Raw genomic sequence first — 23,370 nt, 5'->3', positions numbered from 1 at the left:
ATCCGAATAGTTTTTTGACTTTTTCCAGGTGATAATCTTAATTTTTAATGGAAGTGAACTTCTGAAGTGAACCCGGGGTTAGATGCCACAACTGATAGGTGATGGGGTGTGGGGCAGGACATGAAGTCGATTCACAGCACTGAGAGTCAGCGACAGCACGAATTATTACTCCCTCCGTCCCAAAAAGAGTGAGCTGGTTTGACTTTCATGGAGATTAAGAAAATGTAGTAAGTTTAGTTGAAAAGTGGGTAAAGTGGTGGGACCTACCAATATTTAATAATAGATTTGAGATAGTGGAGGAAGATAGTGGGTGTAATAGTGTTTATATTATTATAGAATGGAGATAGTGGAAGAAAGTAGTGGGTGTAATAGTGAAAAGTAGTGTTCAAAAATAGTAAGTATGGTAGGTTCATTCTTTTTGGGACGTCCCAAAAAGGAATAAGAGTCACATAAAATGGGACGGAGGGAGTAACTTACTATAATAAATGTGGTGTTAGTGCCCCTGCAAATAATGGGGATGGGATCAAATCTTCAATTAATAACAAAGTTAACACTCTTTCACACCTTTTCAAAGAGCATTCGGAGTTGGTTATAATCGTTGGATAAGAGCATCTCCAAGATGTTGGCTATAATCGTTGGGTAAATTGAACCTGTAAGCCCATTGTAAAATTTGCTGAACCTGTAAGATATTATGCTTCAATGGTATTGATTATATTGGTTGGCTATAATTTAAAAATAGTATGTTATTAATATTCAGATTGTTTTAAATAGAATATATCAGTTTAATATGAAAATAAATAATACGTAATCAGCGGGAAGGAGGAAAATAAACTGTGGGAGATGGCGTGGAATTCACTACAAATCTGTAGTGGTTCGACAAATATAGTCATCCATAGGGGATGGCTATAATTATAAACAAGGGTTTGCTATGGTTGGAGTGGTGTTTTTTGTGAGCCTTGGCTGTAATACTTAAATTTGGTAAGCCACCTAGACTTTTAGCTAAGAGTTTTTCATGGTTGGAGATGCTCTAAATAAGACCTTTAAGGCATTATGTAAAATTTGCTGAACTTGTAAGATATTTTCCTTAAATGATGTTGGCTATATTGGTTGGCTATAATTTAAAAATAGTATGTTATTAGTATTTTAGATTGTTAAAATAGAATATATCAGTTCAATATAGTAATAAATGATGTGCAATCTTCCTACAGATTTCTTACAGACCTGTAGAGTTTCAACAAATTTAGCCATCCATATGAGGTTGGCTAAATTTATATGGTTGGAGTTGTGTTTTTCGAGCTGTTGGCTAATTTTTTTTATTTTAAGTATGCCAACTCACATTTTAGCCAAGTGTTTTTCAATGTTTGAAGATGCTCTTATAGTATTAGATCTATAGCAGCCAAATTTTTTTTTTAACTCCAGCCTCATTAATAACAATATCATTTGCATGCATAAAAATCTCAACCCGTTCATGTAAATAAAAAACAATTACTCCCTCCGTCCCATTTTAACTGCTTTTGACTTTTTTACACGTATTTTAAGATGTTAAAAAAATCACATCTAAACATGATTATTCTTTACAAAATTTATATCAAATAAAAATTTAGAATCTCAACTTTTATTTGATATAAGAATTGAATTTTTTTTATAGAGTGTAGATATAATTTTTTTACACCTCAATATACGTGTGAAAAAGTCAAACATCAGTTAAAATGGGACAGAGGGAGTATTAAAATGGACCCACAACAAAATAACCGTTTTTGCCTTATCATTTTTATTAATAAATTTGAAATTTGAGCGCGGTCGGATAGTTTAAATGGCTAAGAGCTTATCATTTGTCATCCCCGACCATGAACCTAAGGCTATAAGTCATATTTGTTAAAAAAAAAAAATTAAATTTAATATATAATAATAATAATAATAATAGTAATAGTAATCGTTTCAAAAATAATAATAATAATAGTAATAATGATAATAATAATAATAATAAACACAAACTAGCAACCCACCAGAACACCAGATCTCCGACTTGTTTTATACTAGTTTATAACTCGTGCAAGGCACAGGAGTTTTTTAATTATTTATAAGCATTTTAAATATAATTTAAATTGTGTGCAAAAATTTAATTTATAAATAATAAATTAAAATTTTTAATAATATAAAATTCGAAATTATGATTTGTTTGTAAGTTAGAACTGTTGTAAATACACCATCACAACCATTAATGGCTTCAAATAAAGTACTGTAATCAAGCCATTCCTTTTCTCGTATGTATCATACCAAAGTATTAAATTCTTTCTATCAAATTTTAATATATTTTGAGTAGAATACGTTACTCCAACTCCTATCAGATTATATTTATAAATATATTTTATATTAGAATTATAATAATATGATTTAAATATATTTCAGAAAACTTATATGGTTCCAGATTAAAATTGATAAACATAATTTGTTTAGAATTAAGAAAAGGAATCATAAACATGCAATAAGAAGGTAGAATCTATTTTAGATTAAGAAAAAGTTTTTGTATTTGTTCCTCACATAAATTCGGCTTATTAATTTTAAAATATATTATAAAAAAAGTTGTGACGGTGCGATTTATATGATTCTACAAATAAAACTGGTAGGAAAAATTTATTTTGGATTAAAAAAATCATAAGCACGTGAAAGACATAATTTATTTTGGATTCCGAAAAGAAATTATAAACATGCAAGTATATATCAGTTGTCTTGTAGAACAAAATTAATTTTGTTCTAATACAACCGTGCTTATTTGTTCGATACCCAACGGATGATAAATTTTTGGATCATAGAACCATGCGACCAAATTATCTCCCTTACGCTTATTATATATAAATATATAATATAATATCCTGCACGTTTATTATATATAAGTATATAATATCTTGCACTCCCTTCTTTTTTAGCCTTTTAAGTTAATAGACTTCATTTTATCTTTATTTCTGTTGGGCCTGTATTTGGGCTGTAGCCTTTAGTTAGGCTGAGACCCAACAAATAATATCTATGAAGGATTTTGTATTTCATAAATCTCGAATAAATGGATTTTGTTATATCTCAGTAAAAACCAGAATTTATATTGCATATACCTCTTTATTACCCACATTAAATAAAATAATGTTTGAATGTGTTCAAAGTGATATGATACTAATATACCTCGCTTGTATTAAAGTGTGTTTGTACAAAGATATTGTCCCCATTCGCATGGATAATTGTCTTCATCCGCATGAACAATTGTTCTTCGCAATTAAAGAGTGATGATATGTGGGCATATATTAAATTGTGTTTGTACAAAAAAGATATCGTCCTCATTTCATAAACAATGGGCTGCTTCACTGTTTTAAAAAACTGCTGCTGGTGTGGCTCAGCAGCTTCCAAAATTTCATGCATATATATATCTCATCTACACGTTTTTTGGCATCAAAATAGATTGATAAACATTACTGTCTTTGTACCGTAGCAATTCAGTCTTGCATTTCTTTACGACCCAATTCAATTCAATTCAATTCAATTCAAAGCCCCTGAAGTTTAGTCTTTTAGAGGTACATGACTTAAATTTTCCATAAAGTTGTGATCTTTACATAATTATGTTATAAAGTGCTTAAGCTATATAAGATTGTTAATATCCATATATTTGATTTGTGTAATTTGGTAGAGTAGCTTTCTTATTTACTAGTTTCTTTAAGGTGACACATGATGAATTATATGTTTTTTTTTTACTGAATTTGTGAAATTTCAAGGTGGTTTTTGTAAAAATGGGCAATTGCTTCAAACCACATGCTAATCAAGCCAGTGAGGGAGGTTCAAGGGAGAGGTTGGCAGTGCATGGCGAAGGATCTTCGAGAGCGAGAGCGAGTTACAGTCATATAAATTCAAGGGGAAGACTATCAAGGAGTTCCTCAAACAGAGGGGAAGAAAGCAGATTCAGAGACCGGTTTGATAGTAACGATAGGAGACAATTGTTACTTCATAGTCAATCAAACAGTTCTATGCCAATTCATGCTGATGATTTTGATGATATAAGGAACAGGATGGAATTTGTTTTCCGCGCACAACATCCTGGCTTAAGAGGGATTGCAAGAGGTAGACAAGGTGAGCAAGTTGCTGCGGGGTGGCCTGCATGGTTATCTGAAGCGGCTTGTGAAGCTATCCAGGGATGGATACCAAGAAAAGAGGATTCTTTCGAAAGACTGGATAAAGTATACTCTATTTCCTTGTTTTAATATCTTGCATTATGAATTAATTGAAGGTTTTATTAATTAAATCTCTTCTTGATATGTTGAGAATCAGTCCATCTAAAAACTTAAGGTGTCAAGGAAGGGCCCAAAAGCCCAGATAACATGTTGATAACCAATTCATCTAAAACCTTAAGGTGTTAGAGGAAGGCCCAAATGGATCTTATGCTATATTTCAACATACCCTCTCATTATTATCAAAAATGCATTTGATATATATGTCGTAGAAAGATTTCATTTAATTGATTTATGTATCTTGTGTTTCGAATTGACATGTTGTCTTTGATATGCCTCATTATTTTCTTGACAGATTGGCCAAGGTACTTACAGTAATGTGTATCGAGCCCGTGATTTGGAAGAAGGGAAAATTGTTGCATTAAAAAAGGTCAAATTCGACAGTTGCGACTCTGCAAGCATTCGGTTTATGGCTAGAGAGATCCACATCCTACGGAGACTTCAGCATCCAAACATCATAAAACTGGAAGGTGTGGTTGTATCCGAGATGTCATGTACTGTGTACCTCGTTTTCGAGTACATGGAACATGATCTCGCAAGACTTCTTTCTCGGCCTGGTCTGACGTTTACTGAACCACAGGTACTCATGCAAGGTTTGCTTAATAGATTGTAACTACAGCCTCTGCATAGTGAACTATGTGTCTTTAAAGTGTCTTGAGTATGTGTATAGCATTTGATGAACTGAAGATATATGCTTGGCTGCTCATCCAGATATACTGCATTTTCATATTGATTATAGGACTAATTTGCACTTGCAGATTCAAAGAGATAATTGCATATTTTCCTATTTAAGTGTGAAATCTAATATTCTCCGCAATTTTTTATATTTTTCATCTTTATATGTAAATTACTAAATTATGTACAATAAAACATAAATTTTGCAGATTAAATGCTACATGAAGCAAATGCTGCGCGGCCTCGACTATTGCCACCGTCACGGTATTTTACATCGGGATATCAAAAGTTCGAACCTTTTAGCCGGGAGCGATGGCATTCTCAAGATAGCAGATTTTGGCCTGGCGAATTTTTACAATCAGCGCCAAGTTGAACCTATGACGAATCGTGTTGTGACGCTTTGGTACCGACCACCCGAGCTATTACTTGGTGCAACTCGTTATGGCACTGCAATAGATTTATGGAGTACTGGCTGCGTGCTTGCTGAGTTCTATGCTGGGGAGCCTATTATGACAGGAAGAACAGAGGTAAGTTTTTCATAAATGTGTCGTTAGCAAGTGCAAGCCTTAGTAGGAGTATATTTTGTTAGTACGGCTTCAACTACATTTTTGTGCCACCATCTGAAACATACTGCGATAAGACAATTTGTTGATACTTATAAGGTATGCAAGATTATTGCTGCACAATATTCGTGGAACGTGAACCTTAAATTTTTTTTGTTATGTGTCTACTTGACGCATTGCGCGGGATATTGATTTTTACTATGTGTCGCATTGCGCATAACAGAAATTGATTTTTTTCTATGTTCGGTTGCTTGTTGTATTGCGCGGAATATATAGAAATCAGTTTTTTATACCAAACACAAATTAACTATAGCGCGCATTGCGTTCTTCAAAAATCATCTTTTTGCGCAATGCGCGGACAATAACGCACTAGAAAAGAAAAAAGACAGATAGATAGAGGCTAATACCTCGAACAACATGAAATTTCTTATCGTGAACTTTTCCCCTTTTTTGTTTTAAATTTCATATAAATTACATGAGAAAAAAATCATGAAAAATCTCATATATGTATTTATCATTTTTTAGCTCCTCCCGTGATCTGTGAATTATGCTCCCTTTTACCGATGAGATATAATAAATTTTAAACAGATAGTTGCTAGAGATCTAATTGATCAAACATTAGTTTGTTAGAGGAAAAAAAATAAACATTTGAATGTTAGAATGCTAGAGATACTGGTGATCATGAGTGGTATTTTTATGTGCATATATTTTTTTTATCATAATATCAATGTTCTTATTTACTTAAGCAAGTAAAAAGATAAAGAATGCATCTATTGGCCTCTTAGGTGGAACAATTGCAAGAGATTTTCAAGCTTTGTGGCTCACCTTCAGAAGAATTTTGGAGAAACTGCAAATTACCTCATGCAACCCGTTCCAGACCTCAACAACCTTATAAAAAATGTATTGCAGAAAGATTTAAAGACTTTCCTGCACCAGCAATAGATCTTATAGAGACCCTGCTTTCAATAGATCCTGATGATCGGCCGTCAGCAGCTCAAGTTTTAAACAGTGAGGTAATAAGTAGTTTGTCAAGTTAGGTTCCTCGTATAATAATTAGTCTCTTGTTAATTGGATCTTCTTGATCATAGTTTTATTTCAGGGTAATTAGATATGAGCAAGCATTCTCTAATACCAATGTGTTTGTTATAATTTTCTTGCTTAGCTGTCGGTTAATGCAAGTCTTGGTTTATGTGGATGTGGCAGTTCTTTTGGTTACAGCCACTTGCTTGCGAACCTGCAGAGATGTCAAAATATCAGTCTAGTAGAGTGATGGATGCTAGAGTACGAGCTGAAGAAGCCCAAAGGTACATGATGTGGAATTCTTTGGTACATGTGTATCCTTTAACATCGGTCATTGCCTTCGTCTCATAAACACGAGCACTAATAATCTGTTTGGCTAGAGAATTGTTTTATCTGGTTCTAATGTGCGTTGATTCCTCTTGGAACTTGTAGACAAGCAAAAGCGAGGAGTAAGGGCAAAAGATGTGTTTTAGAGGTGGAAGATGTAACGGAATCTCAAGCTATTGCAGCACCTGAGATATCTGGCCTTGTAAATTCTGAAAGAAAATTTGTAAATGAAGAGTTGAGTAACAAGTATGCATCTCAACTCGAAGCTATGAAACCTGTGCGGAAACCTGGATCCTACATGGAAGGACATGATTCCCTGAGAAAATATGGGGAAAACAGCAGCAGAGATCAGCTTCTAGTAAGTTTATCTATCATTACTTAATTTATTCATTTGCGAAGAAAGTTTAGTTTAGTGATCATTTCTTTTCTTTTCTTTTTTGTGTCCAAAACATAATTGCATTTTTACCCATTTTGGTCAGTATTTCAAGGACAACAAAAGTAACCACACAGAACCATTTCTAGCTCCATCAAACATGTCAGATCAGATGGGAAGAGACCACGCCAGCCGTCATGTTCGAGAAACTTCTAGGCATGCTCATGCGGACAAGGCTAGACAAAGAAGAGCTCAAGGAGAAGCAATTCCGTTGCCAACAAATGCTCTTTATGTTGGTCCTCGGGATAGAATAAAGCAATAAAAGGTTCACGATCACAGGTGAAAATATATGTTGTAAAATTTGATATTAAGTTGTTCTTGACTTCTTTCTGTACAAAAAAAAATTGTTTAGAAATTTGGGAAGGTCGTTTACTGATGTGAGTAAGATGTAAATAATTGTTAGTCGTCAGCACACAAGAGGAGGCTCTGTGTCTATGCGTGCAAATCTAATGTAGTCGTGTTCCATTATTTTAGTGAATTTGTTAAGAACTTTTTACAAATTTAACCCATCAGAACTTTCTACTTGCAACAAGCAGTTTTTCATCTCTAATTTTTTTTAAAAAAAATTATTTTAGCCAACTGTGACTCATATTGTTATGGGGTAGTATACATATATCATGAGGAATGAAAATTAAGAAATAGTATAATTTAGTACCATGTATAAAATGAGTCTAGTGGAAGAAAGTGGTGGATATAATTAAATTTTTATATTATAATTTTATTATTTTGTGAATATATATAATTGTTAAACGTCCAAAAAGAAAGCAGTATAGAAATAAACGGAGCAGGGGTACAGTTTAACCAAAAAAGAAAAGGCTTATATGATAATAGACTCAAATCCTTTTCTCCTCAGCTTCACAATTCCTCTTTGTTTTTCCTCTGCACGGGTTTGAAAATAACCAAATTCTTTCCATCTAAAGGGAATTGATTCAACACCTGAAATAGGATGGAGACTACATAAGAATATAAGAAAGGCTTAAAAGTAAAATTTGAATTTGAGTTTATATATACCTCCGTTTCAAATTACATGTCCACTTTCAAAAAATCACATAGTTTAAGAAAAGTAGATTTTGAGAAAAAAAGGTGTAATAAGTTATTAATTGAACCTAATGTGTGGTATATGGTTGATCTTGGAAATATAAATTTGAAGTATGTGGAGGAGAGTTGATTTTGGAAATATAACTTTACATTGAAAGTTGAAGTGGACAAGTATTTTGAAACAATTTTTTTTCTTCTAAAGTGGACATGTATTTTGAGACGGAGGGAGTACTAAATAATAATACCGTCATAGACGAAATTCTCTCGTTTCACTGTTGGTTCCAGATTGTATCTTCAACAAATAGATCACCATTGTAGATGTTTTGTCTAACCATTAGTATCTTTTCAAGAATTCTTCCATGACTCACTAAAACTCTTTCCTTTTTTCATTGACAAACTCTATCCAGATTTTTTCACATTCATAAACTCTCCGCAATACACTCTGTCCCATACTTGCACATTCATAAATTTTTATAAAAATAATTATAAACAAAATAAAATATTTAAATATTTATTTAGAAACAACTTATAAAAATAAGTACTAACAGCGAAAGGAGTAACGATTTTTCCTCGTGTACACAGATTTTCCCTACTGTGCAACTTCATTGTTCATCAACTTTTCAGTTATGGGCCAAAGTCCAAAGAGTCCATCATCCACAAATGATCATTATTTTAAGATTTTATCCACCCCAACAAACCTATTTAGATATGTATTAAATTAATATTTCCAAGCCTAATCATGCTTTTAAAAGTACTCTAACTACTTAAAAATATCCACTCTTCTTCTATCATTCCTAAAATGGTAACAATTCTTGATTTATAAAATCAAGAAAAATACCCATAGAATTCAACTACTGAAGTGTGTACATGTACAGTTGTCCTTTTTATTAGCAGAGACTTCAAGAGGATGTCACTGTGCCACGTATGTGATACAGAATGTGAGTAAGCAACTAGTGGGCTTGTGTAGATAACTTGTAGAAACTAGGGTTTCCAAAACAAGCAATAAAGTAGTTTTAGTTTGGATTCAAGAATACTTGTACTTTTCCATACAAATGGGTTTGTGTTTCTTGTGGGCATAGAGAGTTTAATTAATAATTCATTAAAAATGTTTTAGTTTTTTGTATTATTATTACATATATCTCCACTGTTGTCACCAAAACAGGGAAGGTACTTTATGAGGCTTAGGTTGTTCCAAAGAAAGTGAGGCCCACTTGTTGATAGTATTGCTCTGGAGCATGGTTCTTGATCTTTTTCTTGGTTGAGGAAAAAACACAAGCTTTCTTCTCATTCTGCTAAACTGGTACAGTTGTTTTCTTTTCAACCTCAAAATCTTATCTTTCTATGTTTATAAATTATATGCAATTGTACTGTGTTGTATTAATTTGTGCATATGTGCCCTGGAGGAATGAACCATTTATGTTTTTTTAGCTTTTTTGAAGTTGAGTTGAGGGGTTGTGTTTAATTTGATTCTTGGATATATTGATTAAAGGGTGTTGTTTGATTTCTTGTTTCTGCATGTTTTTGTATCACCAGGGAGGTATGTTTTGATTAGGAAAGGTTTGGCCTTTAAGCACTTAAGTTTGTTTGTTGGTTTTGCACTTTAAGGAATCCAGTTTTGGTTGGTTGTGTGTGTGAAATGAGTTTCTGATTTGGGATGGGGTTGATCGAGATTAAGAAATTTTGTAGAAGTTGGAGACTTGCTCTTTTTCTTGGGTTTATGTATTCTAGTCTTGTTGGAACTATTGGTGGATGAGAATGGATGGTTCATCTGAGTTTGGCTGGCAGAGGTCTGATGGCTCGAGAAGGTTGAATTCTTCTGATGTCTCTGATAGAAATCCGAGATTGGTTAGTGCTAGCTCTATAAGATCCTCGGGGAATACGTCAAATGAATCTGAATTTGTTGTGGGGAAAAAGGGAACGGAATGTGGTCTATCCAGGGGTGGTGGAGATGGGGATGGAGGAATTCGTGCTTTAGAATGCAATGATATTAGCTTGAGACAATGGTTGGATAACCCGAAGCGAGAAGTAACAGCTCTTGAATGCTTGTACATTTTTAGGCAGATAGTAGAGATTGTCAATTTGGCACATTCTCAGGGAATTGTTGTTCAGAATGTGCGACCCTCCTGCTTTGTTATGACCTCCTTTAACCGCGTTTCTTTTATTGAGTCTGCATCATGTTCCGACTCTGACGAGGACGCATCAAATAGCCCCGTGGAGCTCCATGCTTCGGGTTCACAATGTCGGAACGAGCTACATCAACATGAAATCCAGTTAGGTGCATCAGGTTCCATACACAATGTAAATCGTAGAAATGCATCAGAAATGATATCTGGAACCAGTTGCTTGCACTCAGGTTCAGACAATGTGATGAATCTATCACTAGATATCTGCAATGCTGACCAAACTGAAGAAAAGAAGCAAGCATTTCCTATGAAACAGATCTTGAATATGGAAACAAATTGGTACACAAGTCCAGAAGAAGTTGCTGGTGCTCCTGGTTCTTCCGCTTCTGATATATATCGACTAGGCATTCTTCTTTTTGAGGTTTGTTATTGTGATCCATGTAGTGATTAGTGCCTAAAGATGAATTATTGCTCCTCCTCGTTATATGTCTACCATGGGCAAGGAGAATACTGATAGTAGTGGTTCATCTTTTGTCCCCTCTTCTAATTAATATAATTGTTTATATGCAACAGTTGTACTCCACATATAGTTCGGCAGAAGAAAAAAGCTCTACTATGTCTAGTTTGAAACATCGTGTTCTTCCACCTCAATTGCTTTTGAAGTGGCCTAAAGAAGCTTCATTCTGCTTATGGTTGCTGCATCCTGAGCCCGCAAGTAGGCCAAAAATGGCGTGAGTTTTCCTTAAAATAATTTTTCCATTGCCTTCATATTGTAGGAGAGAATTAGCCTGTAGAATAACGTGGAAGCAATAGGTAAATAAATTATATATATTTATTGCATCAGGATATACTAATATACCTGTATATTATGATTTGTAGTTTCCCTGTTGTGAGTTCCGTATGTTACAAAACAAGCTTTGCTAAACCTGATGATACTTGCTGTCTGTTTCACAGACTTGAGACTTGCCTATAAAACCTGCATTTTCCTTTATATCATAATCTGGAACATGTCGAATTTAGTTTCAATAAAGGTGGTGAGCCAGGTATTCTGGAGCAGTGCCAAACTATGTCTTCTATTCTGGCTGAGTGAGATAACTTATACTTTTCTTATTTATAAAAAAAATTGGTATATTGTTACAGTAGTGGTGAGTTAGGGCTCCAGGCAGACATGGAAAAGTGTTCTGTTTTGACCTTGAACCCTGGTTCTAGATTTTAACTGAGGATAGGAGGATTACCTTTTAGGATGATACATAAGTCTGATGGATATTCTAGTATCAAATTCTTAACGTTGTACATTATATGTATATTGTCTATTGAGTTAAAACATATAATATCATCGATCCGGAAGTATTAATTTCTCTGGCATGTAATAGATGAACGAACATATACATCAGATTCTTTTTGTCATGTTATGCGAGTAACTAGAATTCATAAAGTTTTGGTCATGAATGAGGATGATAGATGTATATGAAGTAACTTGAACAAGTGAAAAATGTTGATGCAAGTGCAAATTGGAATGGACAGCTTAATTGTTGCCTTCCATGTAAGAGTATTCCTTTAACATTGGTCGGTTACCATTTGCAGAGAATTGCTGGAAAGTGAGTTTCTTAATGAACCAGGAGACAACTTAAAAGAACGTGAAATGGAAACAGAGCTTCGAGAAAAGATGGAGGAACAGGACTTGTTGTTGGACTTCTTGTTGCTGTTACAAAAAAAGAAACAGGAAACTGCAAGTAAGTTGATTGAGACAGTTTCTTTTATTTCCTCAGATATAGAAGAAGTCAAAAAACTGCAAATTGGCCTCCAAAAAAAAGGAGTGTCTACTTCAGAACTGGAGGATTCCCCCTTGGGTACCCTTTCAATTGTCAATGATGACTCTGGTTGCTTAAAACCAAGAAAAAGATTCAGGCCAGGGTTGCCAACTCAATGTTCAGAAGAATTTGATGACGGGGAAGATGGGAATCAAAAGTCAGAGGCTCCCACTGAAAAGCAAGAAAGAATAATGTCCAGAAGTTCTAGATTAATGAAAAATTTCAAGAAACTAGAGTCAGCTTACTTTTTGACGAGGCGCAGGGCTATCAAACCCTCAGGGAAACCTGTTGCAAGACAAGCCCCTATAAGTAGTGATGGTAGAGGATCTGTTATATTAAATGAGAGTTCTGGCAATACTTTGTCAGCAAAAGAACGGTCCACTGAAAGCAGACAAGATGGATGGATTAACTCATTCCTTGGTGGTCTGTGCAAGTATTTATCTTTTACCAAGTTAAAAGTAAAGGCAGACCTAAAGCAAGGGGATCTTTTGAATTCTTCTAACCTTGTATGTTCTTTAAGCTTTGACCGTGACGGCGAATTTTTCGCAACAGCTGGAGTAAATAAGAAGATCAAAGTATTCGAGTATAATACAATTATAGATGAAGATCGTGATATTCATTACCCTGTTGTTGAAATGTCTAGCAGGTCAAAGCTAAGTAGTATATGTTGGAATGGCTATATCAAAAGCCAGATTGCATCAAGTAATTTTGAAGGTGTGGTGCAGGTAGTCCTCCTTCAGAGTCCTTTCATATATTATAATCTTGTAAGCTCAAATTTCTTTTGTTAAAGATTCAGTCTATTTGATTGTTTGTCAGATATGGGATGTTACAAGAAGCCAAGTGTTTTTGGCGATGAAAGAGCATGAGAAGCGTGTGTGGTCTGTGGACTTTTCACTAGCGGACCCAACAATGTTGGCCAGTGGGAGCGATGATGGTTCAGTTAAGCTCTGGAATATCAATCAGGCAATTACACCTTTGCTCTTGCGAATGTCATCTATAAAACTAAATGTACAGAAGTTATCTAATAAACAGTCCAATCGAATAATTGCATGTATAGTAAGTTGTTTGTCTTGCATGTGTTGCTACTGCAGGGAGCAAGTGTAGGTACCATCAAAACTAAAGCCAATGTATGTTGTGTTCAATTCTCCTCGGATTCTGGTCACTCTCTTGCATTTGGTTCTGCAGATCATAAAATCTATCATTATGATCTCCGTAATATGAAAATGCCTTTGTGCACATTAATTGGTCACAACAAAACTGTGAGCTACATCAAGTTTATTGATTCACTCAATCTTGTGTCTGCATCCACGGACAACACGTTGAAGCTTTGGGATTTGTCAATGAGCAATTCTCGCGTCCTTGACTGTCCTCTTCAGTCATATACAGGCCACTTGAATGTGAAGGTAATTTAATTATATCTACTTAATATATATTGGGATACCACTAATGCTAGGCATCTCTTTTCTCCAACGTATTCAACCATTGTGCTTTGTTATTTATTGAAGAGGAACAAATGCGTCATAGTTTCCCGATTCACAACATGTCAATTGTGTGTCTGTTGTAAACTTCAGAAACCATGGATTGCAGACTACAAGCTGTATTTCGGTCTAGTTGTTTTTTCCTATGCATTTTAAAAACGCTACTGAACGTTATATCCTTGTAGCTTTAGTGTGACTCCACGAATGAAAAAAAAACACATGTTCTTGGGACATGGCTTATATAGTATAATGGTATCAACTCAAATGTCAAAATTGTTGATTCTACAAGGTTGCTCCAATACTTCAAAAATATTTTATAAATCAAAACAGCTCAAATGTGTGTCCCCTCAGCAATTTATCTTGACCGACTTGCACTAGAAAATAATGGTCAAAAGAAATTTGGGGTTTTCTCGAGTACAAAAGTCTATATTATCTGTAGGTGTGGTGTAGTGTGAATTCATGCATAAAACAGTCTGATTGTAGATTGGCACAATGTATCAAGTACCATAGTTAGATTGGCACAATGTATCAAGTACCATAGTTTGTCTTGCAAAAGCCTAGCTTTTGGCTAGATCAGGTGCACACGTACAACAATAGTTCTGAACCTGCATTACAACTCATTCAAGTGTAAACAGCTCTACATATTAATTTGATTCCAAAGTCAAAAGTGTTTAAACAGTGATTATGAAAACTAGAAAAATGATGTGGAATTGCTTTAAAATTTAATATTTTGACATGCACCAACACTGGAGCAACAGTACTTATTGATTTCACATAACAATTATGCCTGTGCTTTTTAGATGTGACTTACAAGTACATGATAGTAGTGCTTGACATTTTAATACTGTTTCCTGCAGAACTTTGTAGGTTTATCTGTATCTGATGGTTATATTGCTACAGGTTCAGAAACAAATGAGGTACTGTTGCCATCATTTTCAGCAGCCCTTAATCATAATTAATTATAACTTATTTTCTTGCAGCACTTGTGATATCATTAACAGTTTTGTGAGTAGAATTAACTGAAATATTTTTCCTGTTCATATTTCTTATTATTATAGGCCCGTACAAGGCTGAATTATTACTCATTGGTTTCTATATCCATTTGCTGTTGGTATATTATATGCTTTTATCATTACTTTCATGAAAGTTGTATCTGTACCTTAATGGCCTCTAGGCTCTGGTAGACATTATACCGTTGAAGATATGGTCAGTCGATTGCTTGCAGTAATAAGTTTAACATATCCTTAATTGATATGAATATAGATATTCCAACTCTGGGAATGAGGTGAACAGAGCCTTTAAGTTTATTGGTATCTAATACTTGTTATGACTGATCGTCAGCACAGTTGTACTGATAATTTTCTTTCTGGAATAGGTTGTTGTCTACCACAAAGCTTTCCCAATGCCCGCTTTGTCATTTAAGTTCAAAAACACAGATCCGCTTTCTGGTGAAGATATTGATGACAGTACACAATTTATTTCATCTGTATGTTGGCGTGGTCAGTCCTCCACCCTTGTTGCTGCAAATTCCATGGGAAATATAAAGCTTCTGGAGATGGTTTAGGTTGTTCATCATGCTTCACAAGTTCGACTTTAAAGAAAGAAATAAGACTGTTGTCAAAGAAAAAAGATGCGACAACATAAAAGATGAAACAGGCCTGCATACTGGTATTTCCAGATGCAAGATCTGTTACAATGCACGTGTCTACAGAGAAATGTGAATCACAAATTTTGTCGTTAGCCCTTAGCGGGTGGTTGTTTAACTGAAGAGTGAATTATCTCTTGCAGTATATATAGTAGATTTGTATAATTTAGAAAAGTAAAGGAAGATATGTTTTGGGTTTTGTATATGATGTAATTCCAACGGTTTAGGGTCATTGTCTACAAATTGCATTTGTAGGAAATTAATTTTGTCATATTTACCTTAATCTGCAGAACATAAAAAAGAAATTTTGGGCCAGTACAGTTGTAGTCAAGTTCACCCAATACAGCTGTTGTCTCTTTGATCCAAGACAAATCAAAAGTTTGAAAATTTACAATACTAATGTTTCTAAATTTGTAAATTACAATACCAAGGTTTCTCACTAATCAGTTATATGAAGCTGTTGTCTCAAAGAATGCTAGTATCAAGCGTCAAGTGATGGCCTGTGGATCTTGAAACACCTATAGATTACCAAAATGTGCTTTGCTATTAATATCCCAACATTTATTGTTGGTCTTGTGGATTGAAATAAGACACCTTCATACATTATATACTTCTCCCCACAAGCAAGATCATCAGTTCTTTAACTAGTCCTAGACTAATAAGAATCTAGTGACACTGCTTTTGATCTGACATAGCTGAATACATTAATTTATCTACAAGGCCCCGAAGCCTCTGAGCTCCAGGACCTGGTTTGAGCTTTTTCGGATTCCCAACCTTGGAGCAAGGAGGACTTCCAGAACACCAACCACCAGGGGTGAAGCTCCCCTTTTTTCGGCCTAGTAGTTCTTTGTCGATTTTGTCCAAAACAGGGTCATCCTCCTTAAATTTTCGGGCAAAGGCAGCACCACTTTCAATCATTTTACTTGAATCGTTTAGGGACAAAATATGAGGATGTTGCTTTGGTGGAATGTCCCAAGCAATGTAGTGCATGTCATGGTTTACTACGGTTGGAGCATAATCAGGAACATTGCAAATCACGGTCTGAAAGTAACCTTCGGGGGAGGAGACAAAATTGGTGTAATACATAAGCAGTGTTCTTGGAAGATTATCCCAACCCCATACAAGGTACTCTACATACGAGTGTGACAGGATCATCCAAGCAGAACCTGAATATATTGTATTATTGTTATGGTACAAAGAGATTTCCAGATAATTAAAAAAAAAACACAAGTGCAAACATAAATGTGATTTCATAGGTTTGGCCATTATAACGAAGATACGATTTTGCTTCCTTCTAACATGAAAAAAAATATCAATATTCGTACATACAGTAGTATATGAGTCCAGTAATTACAATAGCCAAGTCTGAACTGCAATTCTATCTCCACTCAAAGTAAAGGGTTATGCAGTCACTTGCCCAGTCATAGATAATATATGCATTAGCAATGAAGCATTACCAAAATTAGGCACGAGCATTATCTTTCATGCTTCATTTAATATTCTTGTTACAGATCGAACACAAAATTTTAGCATATCACTTTAATAAGGTAAAGCAATTCAGAAAGATAGCAAAGAGCATATTTAACACTGTCGAGTAATTGTCTAGACTTGGACAGATTCAACCATATTGATCCCGAACTAAATTAACAACAAAAAAAGTAGGTGGAGAACCAATGCCTAGATCCTGTGATCTCAGTTACACAGTTCACTAGAGTTTTAGATGATGAATCTTGTATTGTGTTTGGGAACATGCATTTTTTTTTTTTCAAATTTTGGATTTCAAATGACATGATTTGAGGTGTCATCACTCATCTCTAATGCTTAGTTTTATACTAGTAAGTAAATGTTCTGGATTTCAAATGAATTCAAATCCAACCTTATATGTTCATCCAAACATGTCAGTTGATCAAATCCAGAATCTCAAATGAAATTCAAGTTGCCAAACAGCCCATTAAGTTATTTGATTGTATAATCAAAGCTACCTCATTGTTCCAAATATAGGTTAACTATTCAAGCAAAAGAGAAAAACTAATTATTCAATTCATATATAATCCAAAAAAAGTAAGAGAAAATGAACAACAATAACATGCTCAAAATTTTAACAGACAGCTTAACAGAGTTGATATATCTATAAAGTGGTTTCAGGAGAAGATTTAGACTGGAGTGTATCAACCTTTTTAATCAATCATCAAAACTACTAATAGAGTTGCATAGCGAGAAAAATAACCTGTAAACAGCTTAAAGGACGTAGGCAAAGTTCTCCGAGGTGTAACCCAGAAGATGTCTGACTTTGTCGTTTTGTAAAGTCCTGGGTCTATAATTAATGGCAGTGCCCTTTTTTCCCTGCATACGTAGGTGAGAGGACATAGTAGCATTCATTAGCGGTTCCTTTGTCTACATATCCTTACACATGACAAAAAAACGGATTACTATTATTTCTTACTCCTTCCATCCCAAGCGGCTTGTGTGTTCAATAAAATTCAGATCCCGTCTCAAATCAATAAAAGTGGAGAGAAGATCTGTACAAAGAAAGCTTTATGAGTCGACCACAATAAAATTTATCTTCACAAGTCATAACTAAATAATAAAATTCTACAAGAATTGCAGGGGACAAACCATCTTGAGTCACCAGAGGATAATCAGAAGCGCTGAGGTTAATAAACCAGTCCCAATCCTTTGTTCTCTTTAGAAGTATGGCACATGCATGAAGAGTATTAGCTACCATGGTGGGTCCTCTATAGGTAACCATATTAGCTTTTGTAATCATCATTACATTTCCAACTTCAGCAAAAACTGGTTCCTTTTCCACTCGGGAAGCCAGCTCCAGCCGTTCCTCTGCCGGAGATTCAAGATCCAAATGAAGTACATAATGATTCAAAGGATGGTAAAGAGTATGAAGAGTCCTCCAGAGCTTTTCTAGATCACCCTGTGAACCAGAAATCAGATAGGCAAAACGAGGAATTGCTGGACCAGCAGGAGGCGGTGGAGGACCCTTAATTTTTTCTTCAGCAAAAGACATTCTAGTTTGATTCGCGATAACCCGCGATGGAAATATTGAGAAGATTGCATTGAATGTATGTAAAGAAGAAACTAGACCTATGTTGAAGGAGGTTACAAGTAGGAAGACACATACAAGTGAAGTTATAATTAGAGGAAATGCCCATTTCTTCTCCATGTTTAACGACCCAATATCAAAACCTCTTCCCGAGGTCCAACCGAGATTTTTCATATCCCAGACCTCCTCCCCAATCTGTTCAAACAAGAAAGAGCATCATCGATAATCAACAACCACTAATTAAACCTCATACTCAAAACAAACCCCTCTTCCCCTAAACTCCATCATTTCTTCGCTTGACGAATATTTCTCCTAAACAAGCAAAACCAACTCAGTCATTCTTCCTGTTGCAATAACACCTTATACAGAATCCCAAAACACAATAATCTTCCTAATCAACTAGCTCTTGAGCATTGAGTTACGCATGAATACGACAAATTTGTCTTTAAGCTGAAAAAACTAATCTTGATTGACAAACATAAACAAAACATCCAAAGAATGTGCAAGAACACACACAAATAATATTTAATTCACACCATCCACATGTACAACATATTATATTAAAAATCAAGAAGAACAAAAGCCCTAATAAGCATATAGTATACAAAACAAGCCCACAAGTCTCACAGCAAGCAAATTAAAGATGATAAACACTTATTAATCAGTATGAATCTAATTAATCAAAGATTTAAGAACCCACAAAATATATCGCGCGTACATGTTAAATTATGCACATGAAAACGTTACTAGCTTATGCAAAATAATTAAAGAAATGAAACCATACCTGCACGTACAAAATATATACGCAAAGAAATGCAGAGTCTGTGTGTAATATTGTAATAAGTATTGTAATATAATGGGGAGGAATCAGAAGGTAGTGCAAATCAGTGAAGGATAAGAAGAGAAGCCGTGTTTGTACACTCTTTAAGTTTTGGGAGGGAGGGAGATTTATATGTCGAGAGAGATATCGAGAGAGATTTATAGAGAGAGATTGTAAAGTGGAAAAAACAAAAAAGGGGAAGGAGGGCGTCGTAATCTGAAACCATGGATCTCTTACTACAAGGAGTAATTTCTCAAGTAAAAAGGACTTTATTTCTTTCAATTATTAATTTTCTGTTATTTCTGGGAAATGTTTCAATTAATGCACACCTCTGTTTTATACGTCTTCAATTTTTGCATGCCCATATTCTACTTTGTTACTTTCTTCCGGACCCTAGGAATAAACTGGTTTCTTACTTACAGGGCTTTGCATAAACGCACAGCTGGTGAACACATGTGTTCATGAAACCGACCAACCCGACGAAAATCAATCATATTTCATTTGATTTAATCCGAATTTTCTTGACCTCTTACATGATCAGTAAAAAACGTATTAATCCGATTTTATTGAGTTGGACACCCGTTTTAGGTTTTTTAAGCCGATTGAGAAATATGATAAAATATTAGATTTATCCGGCTGATTACTTATTACCTCAGTCCATTTGGGTTTATTTAAATTCAGTATAATAATATTTGTTTGCTACTTAAATGCATATGAGATTAATTAAAGAGAATATGAGATTAAATTATTTTTTTTGAAAGAATATGAGATTAAATTTATTATTATATTTATTTAGGTGAACGGAAACATGAATACTACGTTTATTTGCTATTTAAATATATTTATGATCTTAAATTTATCTATAGCAAATAAGATGAATGAGATGAATATATTTGTCCATTATTTGTTATTACTTTTTTTAAAAATGTTTTTAAACACCTATAGTAAACTCCGAAGATGATCTTTTATGACGAGTCTTCCTTTCTATTGATAAGGACTATATAATAATACTATAATTTGTTATCAAAATTCGTTAAAATTGATAATTATTTCATATGAATTATGACATTCATCAATTATCTTTTTGACAAGATTACTAATTATCATATACAAACAATTATTTATGGACTTAACATATAAACGTGCTAAAATGAATTGAGAAAAATATTCAAGAAAATTCATATTTTAAAATTATCTATAAATTTATGATCAAAATTATAAATGAGATTGGTGTTTTTCTCATAGAAATGATTGCAATCGAGGTTGTATCATATTTTTAAAAATAATTTCTATATTTTAGATATTTTTGAAAATAATGTAAAATTTATAGATTCTGAAATGTATGGAGTAATAATTATGATCGTGGCTGACTCCACCGAAGTCGTAATCTCTCCCGTCAAGAGAGACCCAGCCCACACGCATCAGATGAGACCATAGATACTAAGCCTGCTGCACTTTTCCAAAAAGTCTATAGTCAACACCTATCTAGCTGATAATATTGTCCTCGAGAATTAATTAAAAATAGCATTTGATTTCACCAGAAGTCACGCATCAACGATATTTTAATTTTGGGTCAGTCTAACAGTCTTGACGTAATCCATGGGTTCACCTGGAATATTAAAGATGTTTTGAATATTAGGAATACTGATGCGTGCGTGTTATGCAATTATGCATTGCTTGATAAATTCTTGCTGCTAAGTAAAGATCTGTTGTTACTTGCTAGTTCTTATGCTTAATGATCTTTGCTTTGTTCTTGAAGTCTTGTTTGTGTGGCATCTTAATTAGAGGTAGAATAAGAATACCCAACTATTGAATTTGGTTCACATGGAAACGAGGAGATTAGTAAAAAAGATGTTAATAATTTTGCAGAAAATATCATTCATAAGGAAGCAGTTGATAAATAATTTTGCTATTTTGCCAAGCAGTATAATTAATTTAACGTATATGAACCAATTTACTTTTGTTAAACTTGGAAAAAGGAAAATAGATATTGCTTGTTGGATGAATTAAGTAATTATGACATTTGTTGTGGGCAGATCGGCTCAAGTGATTTCTCGATTAAGGGCTCCTGTTGATGAAAGCAAGCAGTTCGGAGAAATAATAGATTAGCACTGAGAAGAGAAAAGAGATGGAACCTTTGTATCAGGTTTTAGGAAAATTGTTCAGTTAGAACAGGCTTTGACAAATTGCTCACTTCGAACTGGAGATAGAGAGAGGAGCTTTACATGTTCTTCCTAGAAGAGCAAGTCCTTGTAAGAGCAAGATCCAATGCATAGTTATTTTCAATCACTTTGCTTAGTAATTGTTCGAATTATGCAAGTTAATGCTTGTTTTTCTAGTGTTGTATAATATAAGATCAAGAGTCTACAATATCACATTCAACACAAGAGCATTCTGTTGTGTGAAGAGAAACAAAATGTTAAAGAGATCAAACAGCTAGAAGGGACATCGGAGAAAGTTATTGCCAATGTTGTTGTCAGGGCTAAGATTCGAGATTCACTGGGGGAGAAGGAATCTATTGAAGACCAGTTAGGGTGAGGGATTCAGTATATATATGTGTGTAGAATTACAATAGGCTTCACTCTGAACTTGTATAACTTCTGTATAGTTTGTAAGTGTTGAAGGCTTTTGTTATTCATATACAATAATAGAATTGCCTTTATATAGGCTACAGGAGATATACGTGAGCTACAAAACAGAGCCAAAGATAACTACTACAACATATATACACAGCTACAATCTCTGACTAACTAAGCTAGATAAGGTTATATAAACAGAATAACAAAACTATAGTTATCACAATTATCTCTATGATTAATCCTTTACACGTCCCCGCAAGATGGACGGTCTGGAAGAAAGTCCAATCTTGGCAAGTAGATCATGAAAACGAGTACGATACAAGGACTTAGTCAGAGCATCAGCCAACTGATCTTTTCCAGATATGTGAGTTACTCGGAGAGCACCACACTGAACCTGCTCACGGACAAAGTGAAATGCCAGAGCAAGATGCTTCATTCTGGAATGAAAAACAGGATTTGCAGAGTAGTGTGTTGCCCCCAAATTATCACAGTATATAGTGGGTTGGTGCGGAAGGGCAATACCAAGTTCTTGTAGTAATGAACAGAGCCACATAATTTCAGCAGTTGTAGTAGCTACAGCCCGAAATTCTGCCTCTGTAGAAGATCTCGCGACACTGTGTTGTTTCTTAGAGCTCCAGGACAGTGGGTTTCGACCAAGATAAACAATATAACCAGTTGTTGAGACATAGTTATCACGGTCGCCTGCCCAATCCGCGTCACTGAAGGCATGCAATTGTAAAGGTGAGGCACTATGAAGCTTTATACCATGATGAGAGGTACCAACAGGATATCGAAGTAACCGTTTTAGAGCGACCCAATGAGAATCTGTAGGTTGATGCATATATTGAGACAATCTGTTGACAGCAAAGGCTACATCAGGTCTGGTGGAGAGAGATATTGCAGGCTACCGACTAAGGCTCGATATTCTGTAGGATCAGGAAGAACAGAACCATCATGGAGAGTAAGTGGGGGAGAGGTGATCATGGGAGTGGGAACAGGCTTAGCATTAGACATGTTGGACCGTTCAAGAATATCAAGAATATATTTTTGTTGACTAAGAAAAATACCATCATTTTGGAAAAGAACTTCAACCCCAAGAAAATAAGATAAAGTTCCTAAGTCTTTGAGAGAAAAGCGCAAGGCAAGATCAGAAATAAAAGACTGAAGTAGTTCCGGGGAAGGGCCAGTAACAATAATGTCATCCACGTAGACCAAAAGATGGATTACAGAATTTTGAGAATTGTAGAAAAAAAGAGAAGGGTCAGCGACAGAGTTGCGAAACCCATATTTTATAAGGTAGGAACGGAGCTCTTCGTACCATGATCGTGGTGATTGTTTAAGCCCGTAGATGGGTTTAAGGAGCTTACAAACATAATTGGGATAGTTTTTGTTAATGAAACCTGGAGGTTGCGACATGTACACATCTTCCGTGAGGGTACCTTGGAGGAAAGCATTATTGATATCGAGTTGGCGAAGAGACCAACCTTTACTAACAGCAAGAGAAAGCATGAGACGAAGAGTTGTAGGTTTTATAA

General features: G+C 34.7%; 3 protein-coding genes across 5 annotated transcripts; 2 read left to right on the top strand and 1 right to left on the bottom strand.

Moving 5' to 3' along the window:
- The first annotated feature begins 3,773 nt into the window (after positions 1–3,773).
- LOC108226684 (probable serine/threonine-protein kinase At1g09600) lies at positions 3,774–6,791 on the top strand. Its single transcript, XM_064080176.1, has 4 exons — positions 3,774–4,217; positions 4,564–4,848; positions 5,153–5,470; positions 6,292–6,791. Exons 1-4 carry the CDS (start codon positions 3,774–3,776, stop codon positions 6,541–6,543), a joined length of 1,299 nt encoding a protein of 432 aa, XP_063936246.1. The 3' UTR covers positions 6,544–6,791.
- Positions 6,792–9,484: 2,693 nt separating this feature from the next.
- On the top strand, positions 9,485–15,664 carry LOC108227346 (protein SPA1-RELATED 4). Of its 2 annotated transcripts, XM_017402440.2 has the most exons (8): positions 9,485–9,624; positions 9,858–10,868; positions 11,021–11,178; positions 12,032–12,983; positions 13,075–13,221; positions 13,350–13,661; positions 14,594–14,653; positions 15,112–15,664. In XM_017402440.2, the coding sequence occupies exons 2-8, from the start codon at positions 10,074–10,076 to the stop codon at positions 15,298–15,300; spliced, it is 2,613 nt and encodes an 870-aa protein (XP_017257929.1). In that variant the 5' UTR covers positions 9,485–9,624; positions 9,858–10,073; the 3' UTR covers positions 15,301–15,664. The 2 variants fall into 2 exon arrangements, with proteins under 2 accessions (XP_017257929.1, XP_063936584.1); XM_064080514.1 differs by lacking the exons at positions 9,485–9,624; positions 14,594–14,653 and having other exon boundaries at positions 9,931–10,868; positions 15,112–15,438.
- Positions 15,665–15,886: 222 nt separating this feature from the next.
- Positions 15,887–19,495, bottom strand: LOC108227348 (beta-glucuronosyltransferase GlcAT14A). 2 transcript variants are annotated; one of them, XM_017402443.2, is made up of 5 exons: positions 19,221–19,495; positions 17,998–18,748; positions 17,825–17,900; positions 17,609–17,724; positions 15,887–16,547 (listed from the first exon to the last, which is right to left on the bottom strand). In XM_017402443.2, the coding sequence occupies exons 2-5, from the start codon at positions 18,608–18,610 to the stop codon at positions 16,048–16,050; spliced, it is 1,305 nt and encodes a 434-aa protein (XP_017257932.1). In that variant the 5' UTR covers positions 18,611–18,748; positions 19,221–19,495; the 3' UTR covers positions 15,887–16,047. The 2 variants fall into 2 exon arrangements, with proteins under 2 accessions (XP_017257932.1, XP_063936585.1); XM_064080515.1 differs by having other exon boundaries at positions 19,231–19,363.
- Between the last annotated feature and the right edge of the window lie 3,875 nt (positions 19,496–23,370).

Source organism: Daucus carota, chromosome 6, assembly GCF_001625215.2.
Source record: "Daucus carota subsp. sativus chromosome 6, DH1 v3.0, whole genome shotgun sequence".
Taxonomy (NCBI): Eukaryota; Viridiplantae; Streptophyta; class Magnoliopsida; order Apiales; family Apiaceae; genus Daucus; species Daucus carota.
The sequence above is the reverse complement of the archived record's forward strand: the minus strand, read 5'-3'. Positions and strand labels throughout refer to the sequence as shown.